At 39.3% G+C, this 21,688-nt stretch overlaps 1 protein-coding gene across 1 annotated transcript in view; it reads right to left on the bottom strand.

Annotated features, from left to right (window-relative positions):
- Positions 1-9,479: 9,479 nt before the first annotated feature.
- LOC114478903 (collagen alpha-5(IV) chain-like) overlaps positions 9,480-21,688 on the bottom strand; it is a 39,138-nt gene continuing 26,929 nt past the window's right edge. The window contains exons 27-54 of the mRNA XM_028472250.1: positions 21,444-21,632; positions 21,147-21,318; positions 20,959-21,048; positions 20,778-20,885; positions 20,533-20,627; positions 18,403-18,553; positions 18,164-18,274; positions 17,822-17,986; positions 17,607-17,693; positions 17,283-17,420; positions 16,984-17,082; positions 16,474-16,572; positions 16,226-16,365; positions 15,980-16,106; positions 15,807-15,887; positions 15,605-15,703; positions 15,391-15,438; positions 14,930-15,109; positions 14,626-14,756; positions 14,338-14,410; positions 13,992-14,066; positions 13,762-13,887; positions 13,047-13,142; positions 12,292-12,501; positions 11,595-11,772; positions 11,379-11,493; positions 11,117-11,289; positions 9,480-9,699 (exon numbers count right to left, since the gene is read on the bottom strand). Of these exons, the coding sequence (XP_028328051.1) occupies positions 9,585-9,699; positions 11,117-11,289; positions 11,379-11,493; positions 11,595-11,772; positions 12,292-12,501; positions 13,047-13,142; positions 13,762-13,887; positions 13,992-14,066; positions 14,338-14,410; positions 14,626-14,756; positions 14,930-15,109; positions 15,391-15,438; positions 15,605-15,703; positions 15,807-15,887; positions 15,980-16,106; positions 16,226-16,365; positions 16,474-16,572; positions 16,984-17,082; positions 17,283-17,420; positions 17,607-17,693; positions 17,822-17,986; positions 18,164-18,274; positions 18,403-18,553; positions 20,533-20,627; positions 20,778-20,885; positions 20,959-21,048; positions 21,147-21,318; positions 21,444-21,632 (3,471 nt within the window). The 3' untranslated portion in view covers positions 9,480-9,584. The remainder of the gene's footprint in view (positions 9,700-11,116; positions 11,290-11,378; positions 11,494-11,594; positions 11,773-12,291; positions 12,502-13,046; positions 13,143-13,761; positions 13,888-13,991; positions 14,067-14,337; positions 14,411-14,625; positions 14,757-14,929; positions 15,110-15,390; positions 15,439-15,604; positions 15,704-15,806; positions 15,888-15,979; positions 16,107-16,225; positions 16,366-16,473; positions 16,573-16,983; positions 17,083-17,282; positions 17,421-17,606; positions 17,694-17,821; positions 17,987-18,163; positions 18,275-18,402; positions 18,554-20,532; positions 20,628-20,777; positions 20,886-20,958; positions 21,049-21,146; positions 21,319-21,443; positions 21,633-21,688) is intronic.

Raw genomic sequence — 21,688 nt, 5'->3', positions numbered from 1 at the left:
ACAATGACATTCTTGTATGTAAAGCACCTTTCCTACTGTTTCTACCTCTTTTTGTCTTGTTATTTCATGTGCCTGTGCCTCTGGGACTCCACTAGTAGTTCCCAAGCCTGGGAGGGATTGGGGAAGTCCTACTCAGAAGTGGGACATTCAGTTCTGCTCATTAAAAATAATTGGTCTGTGTTCAATATACTTATGTGATGGTCCTTTGATCTTGCTGGCTCTGTGTTTTTTATCTGACACAAGAGATGAAGAATAAGTCAACTTTAAGGAGTAAAAAACAAGTGCTCTGTTCAAGTTTTTGCTGCTGCTCCTTGTGTAAAGGCACACTGTCCTGGGATTATGCAACACATAAATCCCAGTAAACAACCACGCTTTCCTTTTCTCGCTCCTCTGTGATCAACTGCTTCCTGCCCATCTATTGTTTGTGAATACTGCAATAGATGGCTGAATTAAACATGCACGGACCATAAATGTTCAGGCAGCAGTACACGTTCACTCCCACACAATGCATAACCCACCCATTCACTCACCCACACACACTTTTTTTCTGTCTCTCACATTATTAAGGAAGCACTGCAGCATGAGCATTAGTTCTTATTCTGTTGGATCACAATAGCCTTGGGACAGAGGATACTAAGCCAAGCTTAGACTGCAGTTATTATTCAACGCTGTTACTATAATAATTTTTCTTTTTTATCTTTTTGCTCATTCACTTTTTTCTCAAAATCCAGTTTAACAATTTACTCAATCCGGGCTTTTTTTTTGTATTATTATTACTGCATTCACCTTTCTCTTTCACCTTTTGTTGCACATATAAACTTTGCCTCTATGATGATTAGCAACAATTTCACCAAAGTTGACTGCTTTTCATGCATTTGTTACTACTAAGGCACACAGGAGATTAATGCATTTTTCAACAGAAGTTGAAAAATTACACATTTATGCTGAGCTACACCCAAAGCATGATCTACACCATAATTATGATAGTCATTTATGCATACCAGCATACATTAAGCTGGATGAAAAGATCTGCTAATTATTTCCAAGCTTATGCAGAGGCATGACAGAACATCATAATTCATTATTTTGATGCAATTTTATGCAAACAGGAATTTTTCCCACTTTGAAAACAAGTTGTGATTATTTCGATACGCTGCAGCATCCCCAAAGAAGCGAAATGTTGAAAAACAATTAAGAATTGTAAAATGTAAAAACATTGTCACTTTGCAAAAAACAAACAAAACAAGTTCTTATGAACTACGGAGCGTCTCCGCGCCGAATAGCACATACCACGTTCCTGAGAATTCAGTGAAATGACTTGGTAAAACAAATGAAATTGTGCGACATAAAATGGTAATCTACATTGAATTGCCTTTAAAATGACTATGTTCGGAAAAGGGGGTGCCAGCTGCTGGGTGTCAATGATTCTGTATCACCAACATTTGACTCAGAAATGAATGACAAAATTACTTTAATTGAAATTGCCTTAAAAAGGGGGGTGGGCCCTAATCAAATTATGCGACGCATAATCATAATCTACGTTGAATTACCTTTGAAACGATATATCACACTACTATGTTCCCATAAATTTGGAAATGACCGGAATTGGGGGGTGGGCCCCATTTCAAAAAAAGGGCTTCGAGCATCTCATCAATTTCATTCATAGAGTATTCATACCAAACTGCATTCCAATCTAACAAGAACTAACGGAGGAGTAGTCATTTGAAAAATGGGGCCCCCGGGCGGCCCCGTGACACAGAGGAGTAGCAATTTTAACAAAACAAAACAAAACATGAATATTGACATTCTTTTAGCTTATATTTACTGAGACTATAACAGTAAACCATAAATGAATCAGACAGATGGCAGAAAAGCCTATACCTGAGAGAAAAGATCAGGTTTAATATTTTCTGTTTGAAAAAACAAAACAATAAAAAGCTTTAGAAAAATGGAACTTGGAGGTAGTACATGCTTAGAATACAATCTTATATTCTGCAGTTCACTTAGGCTGAAATATAGCTACTGTGTCCTGAAAGCAACATGAATATTAATGTGTTTTTTATCTGATGTGCTTTATGTGCTCACATAAAGATTACAAACACATAAATCTATAACCTGAGCACAGAGAGCCTTTGTACATCAACACGTTAATGTTTTAGGCGTATAAAAGAAATCATGCATGCATACTCAAGTATGTAAATGTTCATTAATACGTATTTTACCATCTAAAAAAATAAAATCATAAATGTACACACTTGTTTAATACATTTTATTAACAAAAACAAAAATGTCCTTTTAGTGACTACATTATATTGAAAAATGCGGGTGCAAAAAGTGTTTAATTCCTCTGCAGGTCTTATTTACCTATGCTATGAGTAGAGCAAACATTCTAGTCGCTTTGTAAGATACAGACATCAGGATTTTTCACACACTACTATGTTCAGTGGCACTTTTGCACTTTTTAAAGTAGTTTCTTTTAAAGCCTTTTCTGACTAATTAGCACCGAATGCTGTCATGCATGCAACGTCATTTGAAACACCTTGCACCAAATGCCATAGAAAAATGTTTTAACTATGCCAAGAGACTATGGAGGAAAGTTCTAAGCCCAAGGGAGGGAAACAAATATTGCTCTCCATGCAGCTTTAAAGTGGAGCAAAGAAAATCTCAGGATCAGGAGTGGGCGATGACGGAGAACCCAAATGCAAACATGGAGGAAGCAAGCTGGAGTGGCTTTTCATGGTTTATTTCTTAACTCAAAATCCCAACAAAGTAGAAAACAAACTCTAAAAAATTCTATAAAAGTTCAAATCAAGATTATCAAACAAAGGTAGTCCCAGAAAAATTAAGATAAAGATTCAAAGCTTGGCTGAATTTGGGAAACAAACTGCGGTACAAACATAGGAACACAATGCACCGACAAACACTCGAGTAGTGCAGTGATGGTAATCAGAAAGTGAGGCACGAGGGAGATGTCTACACACTATCCAATGCATAAGACATGTACTACAAAGCTGGATTAGTATATCCAGGATATCTCTTTGTTAACGGGCTTCATCTAACCAAACATTCTCCATCACAGAGCAGCGGTACTACAAAGAAGGTTATCAACACGTGCGCTCCGGTGAAAGGGGTGGAGAATGCAGCATCAAAATAATCACAATCACAAACACAGAGAAACCAAGCAGACTTAATTCACAATTGAGGAATATTTTTTTTTAAATATGAATAATTAAAATTCATAATTACAGACAAAAAACCATAGGCGGAGTTTGAGATTCTTGCCAGGGTGGCAGCAAAAAAAACAAATTAAGTATATAGAACGTCTCGAGTTTCCCATCACAAATAAGTAATGAAAACAAATGTACAAATCTAACTGTTTTCATTATTATCAATTCTCATTTAAGTATAATGAGCTGTATAATGGACCTGCCAAAATAAATCCAAAATGCAGCTTGAAATGTTCAGCACCTTCTGTAAATTAAAGTTGCTCAAATTAAGCAGTTTTATTATTTATGATGATCTACATGATATGAGTTTCTGTCAGTTGTAAATCACTAAATTAGACAACAGGTAACGTAGATTATGGCATTAAAAGTCTCTAACGTTACCTCACCTTCGTTGAATGCTGAATACATGCACACTCCCAGCGGCCAGTGGATGCTTATTTTGTCCGGGAGGAGGCAAGTAGATTAGAACAGCACCACTCAATCCACCGCTTTATATCCAGACAGGCGCGCACTGATCACGGTGTTTGATCGTTTTCTGTTCCAGTTGCTGTCCACACCCACCCCTCCCCCTCTAACTCCACGTATGCAAAAAACAACACTGTTGCTGCAGCAAAAGCAGGAAGGAAAGAACGTTGACAGAGAATTGATGACTGTTAATGCTTAAAGCTGTGAGATTGTACATTATTATGGCTCTGATGCCGCATTCATACAGCTCAGCCTACATCATAAGGTGGACAAGATTTGTACTTTTTACAGCCTGTATAATCTTAGACTGAGGCTCTCTGCGTCGCCACAATACATGAATGACTGAATGAATGAATGAATGTATTTTCAGAAAACGCACACAGGCTTTATCAGGTGACTAGCGTAGGTCAGTCCATAAGATAAAAATCCACATCTTTCCTATATTGTCACAGAGTAAATGAAAGGATTGCATTAATCCATGAATCATGTCCCTCTCCTGTTAGCTGTCATATCAGATTCACGCAGCAGCGTGTTCACAGAATGATGCACTTCTTTCTTTGGCATGTTGTTTTCTAAGAGGACTGATTGGTCAGGAGGCGGGCCTTTATACTGACTTGAATCTTATTGAGCACATAACCTACCAGGTTCGCTGTTCAGCCTAAATTGCCATAGAGATTTAACCCAGTAGAAGATATCCAGCGTCATAGTACAGGACACACTGAATAAATCCTGGAAGTTAGCGCCATAAGAGGAAAATACAGCTTCGTAGTACATACTGACAAGTTGGGGTGTGTTAAAACAGAAAGGCATCCATGACCTAGAGAGAGAGACATGAAATAAACTAAACACAATTAACAAATAATGACAAAATATAGTAAGACCCACATGAGACTAACTAAAGCAAATAAGTCCAGGTGAAAAAGACGCCACTTTGGCTTGAAACCATGGCCATCAAAAGACCAAAGGAATAAACAGACTCTCAACAGGGTTCACCAACAAACAACAAACTAACCCAACAAATCTAAATGCAACATTAAACAACAAAGCTCTGATCTTGACAGAGAGAGCAAAGTTGCAGCATCCCATGACAGATAGGTTTCAACTAACGGTTGTGACCAAAAACTTGGCTGCTGGCAATTGCCTTGTCAAAAAAGCAAGATGGGATCAGTTTTTGAGAAGAGGTTTTTGAGAGAAGTTGTCACAGCTTCTATAATGGATGCATTGATGACTATTCCCAGAAGAGGCTGTAAGAACAACGGGAAAGCAAATAGTATGTGACACAATAAAAAAAAAAAAAACTTTTTATTTCTCTACATTCGGATATAGGTTGACCTTAATTCATGGAATGAATGTTAAAGTAACATTTTATTTATTCATCCATCTTCTCTAACCCTTTAATCCAATGTAGTCTCTCTTTGGCTTTTGCCAAACCCAGCTGACCTTGACTTCAAGGTTACACCTTCCATCTATCGAGGCAGATCAATACAATCACACACTTGCATAAGATGATGCTTCAGACATTATCACAAAAAAAATGTTTTCCACTACTATGACAAGAAAACAATAAGAAAGCCACCAGGAACAACATTAGCCCGGAAGAAAGAAATATTTTTTAATAGTTTGGAAAATTTGACAATAAAGATTTAAGTTAACACGAAGCCCAGGATTTCCAGTAAAACACTCTGCAGCTGGTTTTAGGACGCTTTGTTGTGAAGCCACTTCCTAGAGCACGTCGAGCCTTTTGTTTTTCAGGGTTTACTGATCCTCGGTGCTGATCCCCATCATTTGATTTAAAGAGTTTGTTGAGAAGATCCAAATCACTGTTAAAAGTTTCCTGTTGATAACAAAAGAAAAAAAAGTATTATTTAAGGCAATAACTCTTGGAGTGAGACGTGAAAAAGACAACAGGTTATGCTTGTTTTGTGACTTGTGTGAAAGCAGGAAAATGTGAATGTGATTTAAAGGCTAATCTTTGATTTGTAATTCAATGGACATGCAGCACTGATGAAAGTAGCAGCATCCTGAAGGGTTGCAAATTCTTGCAGAGTAAGTGAAGCTGTGATTCAAGGCCTCGAAATCCTAAATCTTCTCACCACTCAAAGCTAAGATCATATTTTATTCTGCATTAAGCAGCGGGAGCACATAGAAGGAAAGATAATGAGTAAAGTACCTGTTTGTCTTGTAATCTGTCAAGCCATGTCCATGAATCTGGTTGAAGTTGCACATTTTTAGATCCTTGCTCAATGATGGCATTTTCCACCACAGACAGTACCAAACAAACATGTACCAGAATATAAAGGATGTAGGCCATCTTAAGGTTCTTTCTCTTAGAAAGTCGTCTGCTGTTGTGTGTCTTGCATGTCAAACACTGGATGATGTCTCTTTTATGGGTATTGTTTGAGCCCAAAAAAGAGGAGTGTGCAGATAATCTACGTCAAGACCATCCTCAGTTTGTGTTTACATGTGTGCGATGGAGCAAGGTCTGTGTAATTTACAGCAGTCATTAGTTTTGACAACCAAGCCCTAAATAAAGACATTTTGGCCAGCCTGACCTTATATAGGGTCATTTAAAACCTGACTTTACTTTTATCTGGTGTAAGCTGAACATTTGTGATATATGGTATAGTTTATTTGACAAATAATGTCTTAAATTCAATTTGACTGGGTTCAAATAATGCACACTGGTGTATAATAAACATTAATGACACTGGTTTGAAGAAAACATGGGTATGATTAACCTTGCAGGGCAATAAAGGTAAATCAGTGGCACGACGGAAACACTGACACATCCTGAGGTTGTAAAAGGTCAACTTAACATTTGTTCCAAGCTGATGACTTCATTCCCTGAATCTCTTTTATGAGATTTCTGCTTGGTTTGATCTTACACTTTTATAGCATCTGATGTTGAACAAATTATTATAGTTTCCATTACTGCATACGTTCCTGGACAACGATAAACAATAAGACATTAAATGTCCTTATTTAAATTGCATGTCTCTCAGGGTGGGCAGCACAGTGATGTAGTATCTAAAGCACATTTGCTTCACAGCAAGAAGTTCCTCGGTTCAAACCCTGGGGTGGACGTTTGGATCCTCTCTGTGTGGAGTTTGCATGTTTTCCCTGAGCTTGCTTGTCTTTTCTCCAGGTACTCGGAGAGTAGTACATAGAGGTCTGATTATGAAGGTATAGGCCCGGCCCTGGTGCAGTTTTAAAGAATGGTGTTGCTAAAAGACAAGTAACAGTGAAGATGCAGTTGTCCTTTTTAAATGAGAGACAACCTTGAAGTAAATCAATGTTTGAACATATCCTGATTCTAAGCAGATTATAGTGATGTAGAAGCCTTATATAGCAGCTTAAACAATTAGTAAGTGCACTGTTGGGAGCAGAGTGATCCGGTTAGGGATGTTACAGCAAGTCCGTTCACAGCGTGAGTGTTTCTGTCAGTGCTGACAGCTGTCTCCAACATTCTAGAATAATCTGCTCATGGCAAAATTTTCAGTTATCTTAGACCTAAAAAGTACATTTTATTCTAGTCTTTCCCAGCATTATTTTTCTTTCACTGTTACATGTGTTATCTGGGGTTCTTATGGAACCATGAGAAGCTGTTTGATATTTCTAATTTTGAAAATATCATAAAATATTTGCATGTCGAAAACAACAGCAGTTCAAACAGCATGCGATTTGAGGACATGACTTTGTATCAATATATATGAGGTCCCAGACATGACATGTCTCACCTGACTTACACACATTTTATGCATCAGGTGGTAAAATAAATGCAGTGGCGCACCGTGCATTCCACACGGGGTCCTTCGTTAGTTCCTACACCAGGGATCAGAGCTGTCAAACCTGTCACCCTGCTACCTTGTGTGACGCGTTAGAAACAGCTGATCAGGCCGCGACCGTGAGCACCACCATTAACAGGGACAAGGAAGGGGGCATACATGCTCCCACACACCTGGGACACCATTCTTCCCCGGCTGCATAGGAATGGAGAATGGAGAACTGACATGGCCTGGTTGGGAACTTTCATTTTAAAAATCAGTTGTTAGTAGGTTTTATACTGTTTCCAAAAGGGGTGCGTTCTGTCTCCAGCGGGCTCATTCAGACTCTACCGCCACAAGAGACAATTTCTGGCTCGGGAGGACCAGACCTATCCACTGATACCAGGCACGGCTCAATCCCAGCTCTGAATATGAACTCATTACGTGTCAGAAACAGGCAGCCTAAGTAGAGTCCATCCCATGACGTCACACTGCGGAAAAAGCCAAAACTGATTTCAAAGGCTAACAGTATTCACCAAAAAGACGTACATATACTGCGCCTGCTTGCTGGCTCCAGTGTTACACTGATTCACAGCAGGTCAGGCGTACAATAGCCAACTCGTAAACTGATTGGTTAAAGCCAGAGTTTCATTTCCATTCACTTTAATCTTCTGCCCATATTTATGATATTTCATTGAAATCTCTGATTTATTTTACCTCCCTCCATTGCGTTGCTTTTTTGCATACGTAGTAATTCTTGTTCTATTTTATACAATTTTATTGTGTTGTTTGCACATTGTGTTATTTGGTTTTAAGACTTTTGTTACTGACTAGTAACAAAAATCTCCTTGTACTGACACTTTTATATTTTATTTTAACTTTTGATTCACTGTTTCACATTGCTTTTGCATCATTGTTGTTGTTGTTGTTCCCTCAGAGCATTTGCTGTGTTATATTGTATAATAGTGTATTATTCACATATTTAAATTAGGTTGTATTTTTTTCAATGGTTAGTTTTAGCAGGGTTGTTTTTTGCAACATAATAATAGCCTGTTAAGGCTACCTCTTACTGTAATACATTTTTTCCCTGTGGTTCAGAGGTCAACCATAGATACTCGCCTGCCAGAATTTTTGATGGAATGCAAACTTGAAGATGCGTTCTAGAGACTTGAAGATGAAAATATTATTGTTTATTAGTATTTTGTGGGCACAATTTCTTTCTTTCTATTTCTTTGTTTGTAGATTGACAGACATAGGTGAGCAGGTTTAAATGACTGTTCTCATGGGTCGTAATGATGTGGTGAATAGAGTGGGGAAAACATAGGGTGTTGAAGTGCGAACATTTTAATGGGAAATATATAACCTATTATTGCTTGGAACACATGAACCACACATTGAATAATTAGGAAGTACATGATCAAAATAAAGGGGATTGTGCTTGAATGAAAACTCTCAGAGATGGAAAGCTTTCAAACTGTTGTCGTGACACTGTTGCCATAGAAGAACATGAATGAGTACCAGAGTATTTAAGGTAATGAAGCAGAGAGAACTGCAGGCTGTATGAGTCAGAAATAAAAACATTTCCATGCAGCATACCTCAAAGAAATTAGAAGAAAGGTCGAACAAACTCTGTATTTGATGGTGGCAACGTAGTTATTCTGCGGTACTCTCATCACATTAGCAAACAATCTTCATGTCATCGCAACATGAGCGTCATTTAATGTGAACTCATGCTTTTAAGTGGAACAGTGGAATTGACAGGATGAATTGAATTAATTTAATGTACTTAATTATTATTCAATCCAGGTAGTAGGATTTTTTTTGGAACTTTATAATATTTATACCATCAAAAAGCAAGAAGAAGAGCATGTATGTAGTAATAATGTTTATTTGAAAGCTTTGTAAAAAATAAAAAAAAACATACATGTTCATAAAAATACTCTACAAAACATGAATAATTACACACTTGTGCCATACATATAGACTTTCACTAATTACCAGTCATTACAGTGTTCGAGGCGATGTGGTTGAGACCCATATGCATCATGCTTTGTTGCTTAACACATGAAATTCAAAACAGAAGAAGCACAAAATGAACACATGAAATGATCTAAATGAAGAAAGGATATTAATGACTGTCACTTTTTCCTTCATCAGAAACATATGTTAGTTTTCTGCACACTCGACACCGGCTGATGATGCTCTGTTGATAAGGGCCCTTCACCGTCTGAGGAACTGGTTTACTGTAAGGGATAGAAGACCAAAAAATGTCATTAGAAGAAAGTAAAGCTTCATGCACAAAATTACACACACAAAAAAATGTTGATTGTTTTTTTTAAAAAAATTGTGAATACCCATTTATTACAGTGGTGCTCAAAAATTCAACAATACTTTCTACTTATGAGGGGATTAGCGAAGCCAAACATCACAGCCCAGGAGGACCTTTTCAGAGATTTAAAACAGAATTGACCAACTATTTGCTGATATTTTAAAGAAAATGTTATGATTGATAACTAAAACTGGGGTTGAAAATTATCTTATTCATCATTTGACCTCAGTTTAGTTTGAGCTATTAAAACTGTTAAGCCTTATTTCATAGAATCAGCCAATCAGGCCTTATACAAATACAGATTTCTTGTATTGAATATCACACATATCTTCACTGAAGAATTGTTCCTTGTCTTTGTGCAGACTAAAGCACAAGAGTATTTTCATTTGACTCACATTGGCCACGTTTACATAGGAACTTTAATTACCCTTTAATTCAGAATAAAAGGAAAATCCTCTTTAAACTGACCCTATAAACACGTAATTCCTAATGCAAGTGTAATTCCAAATTAAACCTAAATCCAAATTAGGTGGCTGGTTTATTCTGATTTTAATTCGGAATTATTTAATTTCTCAATCATGTAAACAGATAATTCCGCTTTAAGGTAATTCTGATCATTCTGCACATTCGCGACATGCTCCAATGACGCACTGGTGACGACATCATGTATTTAATAAGAGCCTTAAAGGACATGAATATAATGAAGAGTGGATGGACTGAAGCATCAACATGCAGACATTCACAGACTTATTACACACGCAGAAGTTGGCAAACAGAATAGACTTCATTGGGGCATTAAGCACCAGAGCTTCATTATAAAGTTCATGTTTCACTCATCATCCTGTATAGTGGAGGTAGAACAGCTGTTGCATTAATCGCTGGCTTTGATTGACGGTCTTCTGCCTCTGTTCTTCATTACTCTATCTCCCTTCTCCTGCTCAGCGGACCACAGTGAAACAGTATGTTATTGTCGAGCTGCTGCTTCAAAACTACAATCAAAATCAAAGTGAAAACAGTTCTTGTTATGTGGTCTTTTATGTTGTAGCCGGAAAAAAAAAAACGGTTTGTTGTGTGTTTTAACCCCATGGACGTGATACGTCATGTTCGGTCCCTGTCCAATCAGAACCTTTCCCAACCCCCAGACCTAAAACTGAATAGAGCCGAATAAACCTGTTTGTAAACTCCAATTCGGATTCACTATTTACGTGCAAACTAGAAGCAGAACACTTTAATTCCGAATAATTTAATTTGGAATAACATAAATATAACCATTGGGAAGTGGTTGAATGTCGATATTGAAGAATAAACTAAATAAACACAAACTTGCATACTCAAACATGTTATTAGGGTCAAGAGGGGCTAGCCAGTAGCTGTACGAGTCAGGGTAGTAGTTGCATGTCCCCTTGTCGTGACACTCGATAAAGGGTACTCTGCGGAATTTTTCCAGACATGAGCCGGGAGACACCAGAGGCTGGGAGGATCCTTGAGCTCCAACACCTGATTGCTAAAGCAAACATAAAAGAACGTACGTTTGTGGCTTGAGGCAGATGATATGCATATGGCAGTTGGGAGAACATATACTCGTCTGTTTACCATGACAAAGGAGAAACCAGTCCACAAAGATTCCCAGCTTCTTGGACAATCTGGTATTAGCGTTGTCTGGCTGTGGACAGCTATAACATTTGTTGTGGTTTCACACACTGAACACCTAAACCATAGTCCATAAAACATACATATAAGAGATTTTCTGGATCGTCTGGTGCACATTCAGGAATATTCTGAGGCTAAATATGTGAGCCCTTGTCCAACCTGCTGATGTAGGAGGCCAGGTGGTCTCCTTGGATCGCACTCATGTTAGAGGGCGCCGGCTTGTCAGTGGACAACCAGTATGAAAAGTCATTACGAGATGCAAAGCGGCAAGTGTTTTCTGTATCACAGAAAAGGAATGGGACGGTGGAGAAACGAGGAAGACAGCTCCCAGAGGTACCTGAAACACAGAGTATAGTCACACCAAGGAAGTGGGGAGGAACTCTTTCACTGACATCAGAAACCTTGGATTTAAAACATATAATGCACATGTGAGTGATGTTGGTGATGGAATGATGCTTCACTCAAAGAATCAAGATATTATACTTCTGCTTTCAAAAATCGATACTGTCGATTCGCCTGCTTCAAGCACATCATCTCTAAATACACTCAACAAAAATATAAATGCAACGCAATTGTTTTTTCTCCCATTTTTCACGAGCTGAACTCAAAGATCTAAAACATTTTCTATATACAAAAGACGTATTTCTCACAAATATTGTTCAAAAATGTATAATAGTGTATAATTGTAAATCTGAATCTTAAAAAGTCAGTGTCTCACTACCCATGGACTTCACTTTATTACACAATAATGTGATGTGAGCAAAACACATGTTAAGATGTTAGATTTCCTTTACATACAAGCATCTGCTGAACACCCATGCACAGCTGGTAAATGGCAGATATATCTTTTGCTTACCGAGGTCCTGACCATGAGCTTTTTTATTTCCATTAATGTAGAGAAATGAGTAACCAGAATAGATGAGGTTGGTGCCATGAGGGCAGCCAGGAGCACAGATGCTCTGACTGTGTCGGGCTATCAGGAAACTCTCCACAGAAGATGAAGAAACTCCACCGGGTAAGCCAAGTAGACCCTTGCGGCCTGGGTTTCCAGGGTTACCATCTAAACCTGAAAAGTAACCAGTAAATAAGAAAGAATTTACTTTTCATGAGTTTGATCCCAAAAGTTTTGTTTGTTTTAAATGTAAGAAAAACACACACACACAAAAGTGAGATGGTTATCAATCAAACCTTAATCAGGAAAAATAAGTGTTCAACTTAGGACAAGCCATTCTACCTGAGCTAAGACAAATTATATATATATATATATATATATATATATATATATATATATATATATTAAATAAATATCACAATTCAATTCAACCTCAAGGGATTATTAAACTTAATCAGTTAAGAACAAAAACAATAACAAGAACAAGCTACAGCTTTGACTTCTGAATACAAAACCCCTATATATGAAAAAGGCAGGAGGTGTGTTGTAGAAAAGGAAAACAATATTTTTAATTGCAAAGGATTTCTATTCGAACAAATAAAAACCCTGAGAAAATTCCTTTTGGGTTATCAACCCACTGAGCTAAAGTGTTCAAATCAAATCTGCAAAATAACAATGACATGAATCAATTAATATAAATGTTACATACACAAACTCACCTGGAATTCCTGCTCGTCCTTTCTCTCCTTTATACCCAGTAAAACCTGGAAGACCCAGTGGACTGAAGCCACGCAGTCCTTTGACACCTAGTGGACCTGAGAGGATAAAATGCTTAGAATCTCTTTGGTGCATCTCAGGGGAACAACTAAATAATTAAACAAAAAGAAATGGATTTCAGCCTCTAAAAAAGAAATCGGGGGGCAAAGCTCTCAATTTACCGATCGATCTACGTTCCTACTCTCACCTATTGTCATGAAATCTGGGTAATGACCGAAAGGACAAGATCGCGGATACAGGCGGCCAAAATGAGTTTCCTTCGCAGGGTGGCTGGGCGCACCCTTCGAGATGGGGTGAGAAGCTCAGTCACTCGGGAGGAGCTCGGAGTAGAGTCGCTGCTCCTTCACGTCGAAAGGAGCCAGCTGAGGTGGCTCGGGCATCTGTTTCGGATGCCTCCTGGTCGCCTCCCTCGGGAGGTGTTTCAGGCATGTCCTATTGGGAAGAGGTCTCATGGAAGGCCCAGGACACGCTGGAAGGACTATGTCTCTGAGCTGGCCTGGTGTCGCCTTGAGGTTCCCCCAGAACAGCTGGAGGAGGTGTGCGTGGATCGGGAGGTCTGGGCATCTCTGCTGAGACTGCTGCCTCCGAGACCCAGCCCCGGATAAAGCGGAAGAAAATGGATGGATGGATAAAAAAGAAGAAAGACAAAAATCACACCTTGGGGGCCCGGCTGTCCAGGCGGACCTGTACTTCCTTTAGGTCCTCGATTGCCAAAGGGACCAATTAAGCCGCGCAGTCCTGGTTCATAAATTACTCTCCCGATTCCTGGCTCCCCTGAACGGCCTATGGGTAAAGAACCATGAGTACATTGTTACTGCAGATAAATGTAGTTATGAATTCTTCATATTAAGTCTTTCTGGAAGAAAACATAACGATCTATGTCTCACCTGGTGGTCCTGGGAACCCCCTGTCACCTGGCGCTCCCAGTGGGCCGGGAATGTATCCAGGTTCTCCTGTCTCACCTAAAACACAAATAAATTAATTTATTTCTGAGCATTTTCTGTGTCCTCAACACATTTTTATGTAGATTTCAGGACTGCTGAAAGTACTTAAATAGATCTTGATACATCTGGTTTCTAAGACTCTTTTATTCCCTGTGCTCTTAGTATCTCATCTGTGTGGAGGAAGCATAAATCATCTATGGGCTATTGTTTTTTTCAGTGACAGATCACACTGCACAGAAATTTGAAAGGTCTACCAGATTAATAGACTGTCAATAAAATGCTAATTTACCAGGGGGCCCTTGGTTTCCAGTAGAACCAGGATCACCTCTTGGTCCTTGGCCTCCAGGTGCACTGTTGGGGCCCTGGAGAGATAAAAGAAAACAATAAAAAAATGATTTCATAGAATGAAACTATATGCAATATGGATAATTGCTGATATTGTAAATATGCTGGTTATTCTTTGTACAAGCTACACATTTACACATTTGCCTTTTACTGCAGCAGTGTTTCAATACACTGTCTGAAGAAGAACAAACATGGTTACTTACTAATGTAAGTAAAGAACTGCAGGACTTACAGGTGGTCCATGAGGGCCTTGATCCCCAGGCGGTCCAGGAGAACCTGGAATTCCTAAAACCCCGGGATCACCTCTGTCTCCCTTAAACCCAGCAACTGAAGGTCCAGGAGGCCCAGGTGGTCCAGGATATCCTACAGAGACATTCAACAGACTAAATTGATGTCAAAGATACAAATAACTTTTGACAGTGTTTGTCTTTTTTTTTTTTTTTAGCAAAACCAGCCTTGAAACAAGTATGTAAATACGTGTTTCAAATATTTGGGGCCTTTAAGCAATTGTGGCTCTTCCAGTATTGTATCCTCACCTGTGTTTCCAGAATTCCCAGGGTAACCACGGTCACCCTTAGCTCCAGGAATGCATTGCTCTACTCCTGTTGGTCCTTGTGACCCAGTGGGACCACGAGGACCAGGATGTCCTCTGTCTCCCGTTGGTCCAGGATTTGCTGAACCAATTAAACCAGAAGGACCAGGGTCTCCAGGAGGACCTTAATGTGCAAAAAGAAGTGTATGATTCTAAAGGACAGTATATACAACCATATTTATTCAATTCTACACTTTCCACCTTTTTCCATCGTTTTACTAATAGCTTTAAAAGTTGATGAACAGTTTTTTTTTTTTTTAAGACTATTGACTTTACAAGTATAAGGGACTTTAATAAACATTTATTTGATTATTTTAAGGCACTAAAATTCATAGTCAGAACATCTCCAAGTACGGTATTAGGAAACCTTCTCCTTTCTGCTCATATCTTCGGTATAGGACTCACCGGCTCTACCAGGGTCTCCACGCCTCCCTGGTGGCCCTGAAGTTACATCTGTAGAGTATGGAAGGGAAGATTAAGGCCTGTAATCCAAGGTATAAACGTAATTTTTTATATAGACCACAGGTGAACCATGCAATGAAAGCAAGTAATTAAATCTTCCACATGTTCAATATAATCATTGACTTGTCAAAGGCATTTAAAAAAGAATGTGTCCCACCAGTTTCTCCTTTCTGTCCTGGTGGACCAGGGATCCCATCCCGGCCCTGGTTGCCCTTAACACCTAGAGAACCACTCAAACCTGGCAAACCTGGGTTACCTGACGTCAAGCAATAAAAACATATTTGAATATTGAAAACAAAACATCCTGCAGGACTGATTCACCACAGTCACCCAATTAAGACATAAACCAAAAGACATGCCTGGAAAGCCATTAGGGCCAATGAAACCAATGCTTCCCAGAGCACCATCAGAGCCCTTTAGCCCTTCTACTCCAGGGAGACCTAGAACAACATGGTTTCATTAAAGGTTTAATGGGTACAATATAATATGCATAAACACATTATTTTCACAAATGTTTAACTGTTTTATTCACCATCTTCTCCAAAATGTCCTGTAACCCCTTTTGGTCCAAGGTTTCCATCTGGACCTACAGGACCTTCTATTCCACGTTCACCTTTCTGGCCTTTCATCATATAAGTATTGGTTATTCCTTGTTCCCCCTAAAAACAAATGGAGAATAACAAAAGGAAAACCATTTGTTATTTTTCCCTACATTTTGTTATTGTGCCAGCTATGACTCTTTTTTTTAAAAAAAAAGAATTCAATTACTAACTTTTACCTTTTGACCAACTGGTCCAGGTGGACCATATCCAGAGTAGTTTGGTTCTCCAGCTCCTCCTTTGCATCCAGTTAGACCTGGTGCACCATCTGGGCCTGGACTTCCAGCAATACCTAGATCTCCTTTTATTCCTTTGATCCCTGGAAAAAGCAAAAAAAAATTAAAGATAATTAAAAACAGATAGTGATTAGAACATATAAGAAATAGTTTGTAACTATGTAAGTTATATTTTATTTCTGGTAATACACCTGGAAGACCTCTAGGTCCCATGTCTCCTTGTGCTCCTGGGGCCCCTTGTATTCCATCCAAGTGGCTTGAGCCATTAATTCCAGGATCACCTGGGGGACCTGAGCAGGTAGGACATAATGAGCAGAAAGGCAACCATTGGTTACAATAAACGTACTGCAGGAACATGATTCATTCATGATTGTTAGTGTTTAGGGTTTGCTGGTACCAATCTCCAGCACTCAAAGGGCACTAGGCGGGGGTACACTCTGAACAGACAACCAACCACTCACACTCTCATTCACTCCTAAAGGCAATTTAGAAATTCCAATTAACCTAATATACACACTTTTGGATGGTGGGAAGAGACTAGAGTACCTGGAAGAAAACCAGAAAAGTACAAGGGGAACATGCAAATTCCATTGCAGGAAGGACCCAAACGTCCACCCCAGGGCTTGAACACAGGACCTTCTTGTTGTGAGGCAGATGTGCTGAAGGAACGTTAACTGGTAAAAACCAGACTATATTCAAACCTCTTGGTCCGGAATCTCCTGGTGCTCCTGCATTTCCTCTTTGCCCTTTCGGTCCAACATTCCCAGGCTCTCCACTGGGGCCACCAGGGCCAGGGTGACCTTTAAAATTTTTGAACATAATTGCTTTATAATACACAATCGGCCACAAAATCAGTAATAAGCAAAAATAAAGCATTAACTTCACAATAACTAAAGGTGTGCTATTATATAAGTACGGATTGTTTGATTCACACAAGCTAGCATCATCTCTGAGGCTACAATGGGTTGTGACCATTCATGGCCAATTTGAAGAGTGGTACCTGGAACACCAGGTTCCCCTGTGGGCCCAATAGTTTCCACTGGTGGTGCAGGAAGCCCAGGGGGCCCCCTGGGTCCAGGGTCACCACTCAAGCCTGGTGGACCGTCGCGTCCTCTGGCTCCATCAGCTCCAGGATCACCTATAAAGGGTGATTTGTTTTGTATGTAGTGTTTCAATATCAACAAAAATGCAGAAACATATACAGGGTTTCATATACGGTAGAAAGCTTAATGGCATGTTACAGTTTGTTTGGTAAATATAACAGTATTCAGGTGAATGTCAGTATGGAAAGACAACTGTGTGATAGCTTAGGTCACTGTCCAACCTATTATCCCTGGCAATCCAACAATTCCAGGCAAACCCTTTGGTCCAGTGCCTGATACCCCATCTGGTCCAGGTTCGCCTCTTGGTCCTGATAAAAACCCAAGGGGTGACATAATTTAAATGGGCATATAGTACACCTAAAACATACATTTTACAATGTGTACAATCAAATAAGATTAAAGGTGTTTTGCTATTTTCTGAGGAAGAGTGCCTCACCTTGTAGGCCGGGAAAGCCATTTTGTCCTTTGACTCCGTTTGGGCCTGGAGGCCCAGGAGAACCTTCAATTGATGGTCCTTGCAAACCTGGATTCCCAGGAATTCCGGGGGTTCCAAATCCAGGCAAACCTATATTTCCCACATCTCCAGGCCGACCATTATGACCTTAGAAAAAGAGGATATAATTAAAACAATTGTGGGAATCAAAAGAAGAAAGAAAGAAAGAAAAAAATGTAAAAAAGTTCACATTACTTTATTAAAATTTCAAAAATATAGGAAGGAGATTGGATCACATTTGTATTAATTTGTTCTGTGTATCAAAATAAATAATTCAACCCTAACCTGGATGCCCAGGATAGCCATCAATTCCTGGAGGACCAACTGGTCCTGGTATACCCTTACATGCATCTTTGTTGCCTGGAATTCCAGGTGGGCCTACAGAACCTTTGATCCCTGAAAAAAACAAAATATGCAAAGAAACCATAATCATTTATGATTATGTAATTTGATACCATGACACTATCTTATGATGTATCTCAATGAGAAAAGTACAGTTTTATATTGATCATTGTCATCATTACCTTTTTCTCCTGGAAAACCAGGACGGCCAGTTACTCCTGGAATTCCAGGTAGGCCAGGATTTCCAGGATCACCTAATGCTCCCAGGGCTCCGTTTTCACCTTGAGGTCCTGAAGGGCCAGGAGGGCCAGGATTTCCAGAACCTCCATCACCCTAACGCAGTGAGAATTCAAACTTAAACACATTATACACTTGGTGGTCATTCATATACATTAATGTATATAAGTCCCGCCTTCATCCTATATACAAATGCAAGAAATGCAAGAAAGCACCAACTTAGCCCAGCATCCACCATCACAAAAGCAACCAGGTATCACTGAACAGCATAGCGTCATGGAGGAGCACTCCAAACCTCCAGTTACCCATTCCACATTCCACTGCCAACGTATAAAGCTTATACTAAAAAAGAAAAGAAAAGTCCGGGTACAAAGCTTGTGGATAAACGTCTTTGTGAGGATCGATTTCGGATTCTGGACGGACCAGGATTTGGCAACATTTCTCATGGACAGGTAATACAAATGTTGTAATCAAAAGTTATGGCACTCTAACAATAAATGTGTAGTTTTTGTTATGTTTTGCAATGCGCGTGTACAAATCAAGAGGCGTGGCACTTCGAGATGATTATTGTTGTAATTTGCACTATATAAATAAAGTAAAATTTAATTTAATTGAACATAGAACATGGTTTGTCACTGATCAATAGAGTTGGGAACTGAAACCTAGTTCGAGTAAGTCACCAGTTCCAATGTAAACAGTAGTAACTGGACCAAATGAGAACAAAAATGTTGGTGTCTTATTTCTGTGTCTCACATAAGAGGTGCTGAATATGATGTAGGTTAGAACTTTAATCTGGCCAAAAAAAGAAGACTACAGAGTAGTAACCGGTATTGGAAAAAACCCAGCCAGTACTCAACACTACTCATCAAGATATTGAAGGGAGTTATTCCAAAGATGAGTCTAATATTCTGAATCTGGCTGCTTAAACAGCAGGTAGCTGAGCTCTGATCAAATGCTGCAGAAGTCTCAAACCATTGGGTGGGTGCTTACTGAACCAATGAACAGTTCTCATAGACCCACAGAAAAACAAGGGAAACATTAGAAGAAAAAAAGAAAGGCATAGTAAGTAAGTAAGAAATATTTATTTGTATAGCACCTTTCGTAGACAAAAAAGCCACAAAGTGCTTCACAACACAGCTTAAAATAAAACATACACTAAAATACACAGTTTAGAATCAAAACAGTGCACACATTATAAAAAGGCCTGGACAATATAAAATTATAGCAGCCCAAAAATAGCTAGTTAAAAGCTTGTATAAATAAATGAGTCTTAAGTTGGCTTTTGAAAGTGTCAACAGAGACAATCAAACGCAGAGAGAGCGGAATTTCGTTCTAAAGCCTGGGAACAACAGCCTAGACGTCTCCCCTGGTCCGGAAACGAGTGCGAGGAACCATCGGCAGATTGTGATCCATGGACCTCAGAGCCCGAGCAGGGGTGTAAGGCTGGATCAGATCACTGACATACTGTAAGAAGGAGCCTGTCCCTGCAAGGCTCTGAAATCTAGAACCATAATTTTAAAATGTATCCTAAAAGACAATGGCAGCCAATGGAGTTCTTTTAAAATAGGGGATATGTGAGTCCTCTCATTTGTATGGGTCAAGATTCTCACTGCAGAGTTTTGTACTAGTTGCACACGAGACAGCTCATTCTTATTCAGACATGTGAATAAGCTGTTACAATAGCCTAAACGAGAAGACACAAAGGCATGGATCATTTTGAGACATCATTTTCCTCAGTTTAGAGATGTTCCTTAGTTGTGCTGCACTATTTGATGCCTTTCATCCATGTGAAGACATCTTTCCCTCAACGCCAACTTGCAATTTAGACTGCTCTATAATGTTTCCAGTTCACAGGAGTTTTGTTGTGTTATGTGTGTATTACATAGCTGCAGTTTTTGTTCGTGCACCACCTAAAGTTTATAAAGGATGTTTAATGTTACATTTCCTAATCTATGTGAGACTTCTCACTGCAGAATAGTTCCTCAAATATTCACATTTAGGCACTACAAATATTGTGAAAATAATTACAAGTGAGTTAATCAGAAATATGTGTTTGCAGGTTGAAAGCTATTTACCTTTGGTCCAGGAGCACCTGGATATCCTTGTGGACCTCGCTGACCAGGAAAACCTACACCTGGAGTTCCAGGAAGACCTTGCTGCCCCTTATTGCCTGAATGAAACAAAGATGAAAATCTATTAGTTGTCCGTAATATTTGAAGTTCAAGCATTCATAGGCCATATAAATGAACCAAAAAAGACATTTAGGTATCCATACAATACAATACCCAATACAAGTAGTATAATTAATTTATTGGATCACCTTTATCTCCTGGAGGTCCTGGGATTTTGGGTGATGATACTTGGCCTCTCTCTCCTTTTTCTCCTTGATAACCTGGTCTTCCAAGGGTTCCTGGATGTCCTTGAAAACCTGAATTTTATAATCGTCATGAGGATAATTACTTTTCATTTTTCCAGTCTGTTGATCAGTTTGCTTGGTTTACCAGGGCTTCCCTTAGAACCAGGTTGACCTTTAAAGCCTGGAGGTCCAGGAGGTCCTACATTATAGAAGGAGTTTGGTTCTCCTTTTTGGCCTATGAGAAAGAAGCAGGAGAAGGGAATTGTATGTTATTAGGTGTTAAGTCAATAGTTTTGTGTAATTACTAGTTCTCAGAAGGCATGGCTTCCTCACCTGGAATTCCAGGCTGTCCTGGTAAACCAGGTACTCCCATATCTCCTTTTAGTCCTGGCAGCCCAGCAGGCCCATATCCAATAGGCCCAGGGAAGCCAGCAGGTCCTGTTCTGCCCAAAGGCCCTGGACGACCAAGAACACCTCGATCTCCTTCCCCACCAAGAAATGGATACTGGGGTTTAAAAAGATATCTTATTTTAGACTTACTTAAACCTCTTACTGAGGTACCTTTTACAGAAAATGTGATCAGTTGATTAAAAACTATTAGTTAGGTTCACATCAATAAAAACTTCTTGCCTCATCCCCTGGAAGACCTGGAAGACCTTTGCGACCTGGTAATCCAGGAGATCCAGGGACACCGTATGCACCAGGCCCACCAGGTGTTCCCGGGTCTCCTTGAAAGCCTTTTAGCCCTGAGAGGTTATAGGCATGGGATTCTCCCTTCTGTCCCAGGGGACCAGGAAATCCTGCCTTGCCAGTGGGACCCTTTTGAGAGAAAAAATGTAAAATGAATAAATCATAAAAAAAAATTCATAAACAAA

This window comes from Gouania willdenowi, chromosome 17 (genome assembly GCF_900634775.1).
Source record: "Gouania willdenowi chromosome 17, fGouWil2.1, whole genome shotgun sequence".
Classification (NCBI taxonomy): Eukaryota; Metazoa; Chordata; class Actinopteri; order Blenniiformes; family Gobiesocidae; genus Gouania; species Gouania willdenowi.
This window is presented reverse-complemented; position numbering and strand designations above follow the sequence as displayed.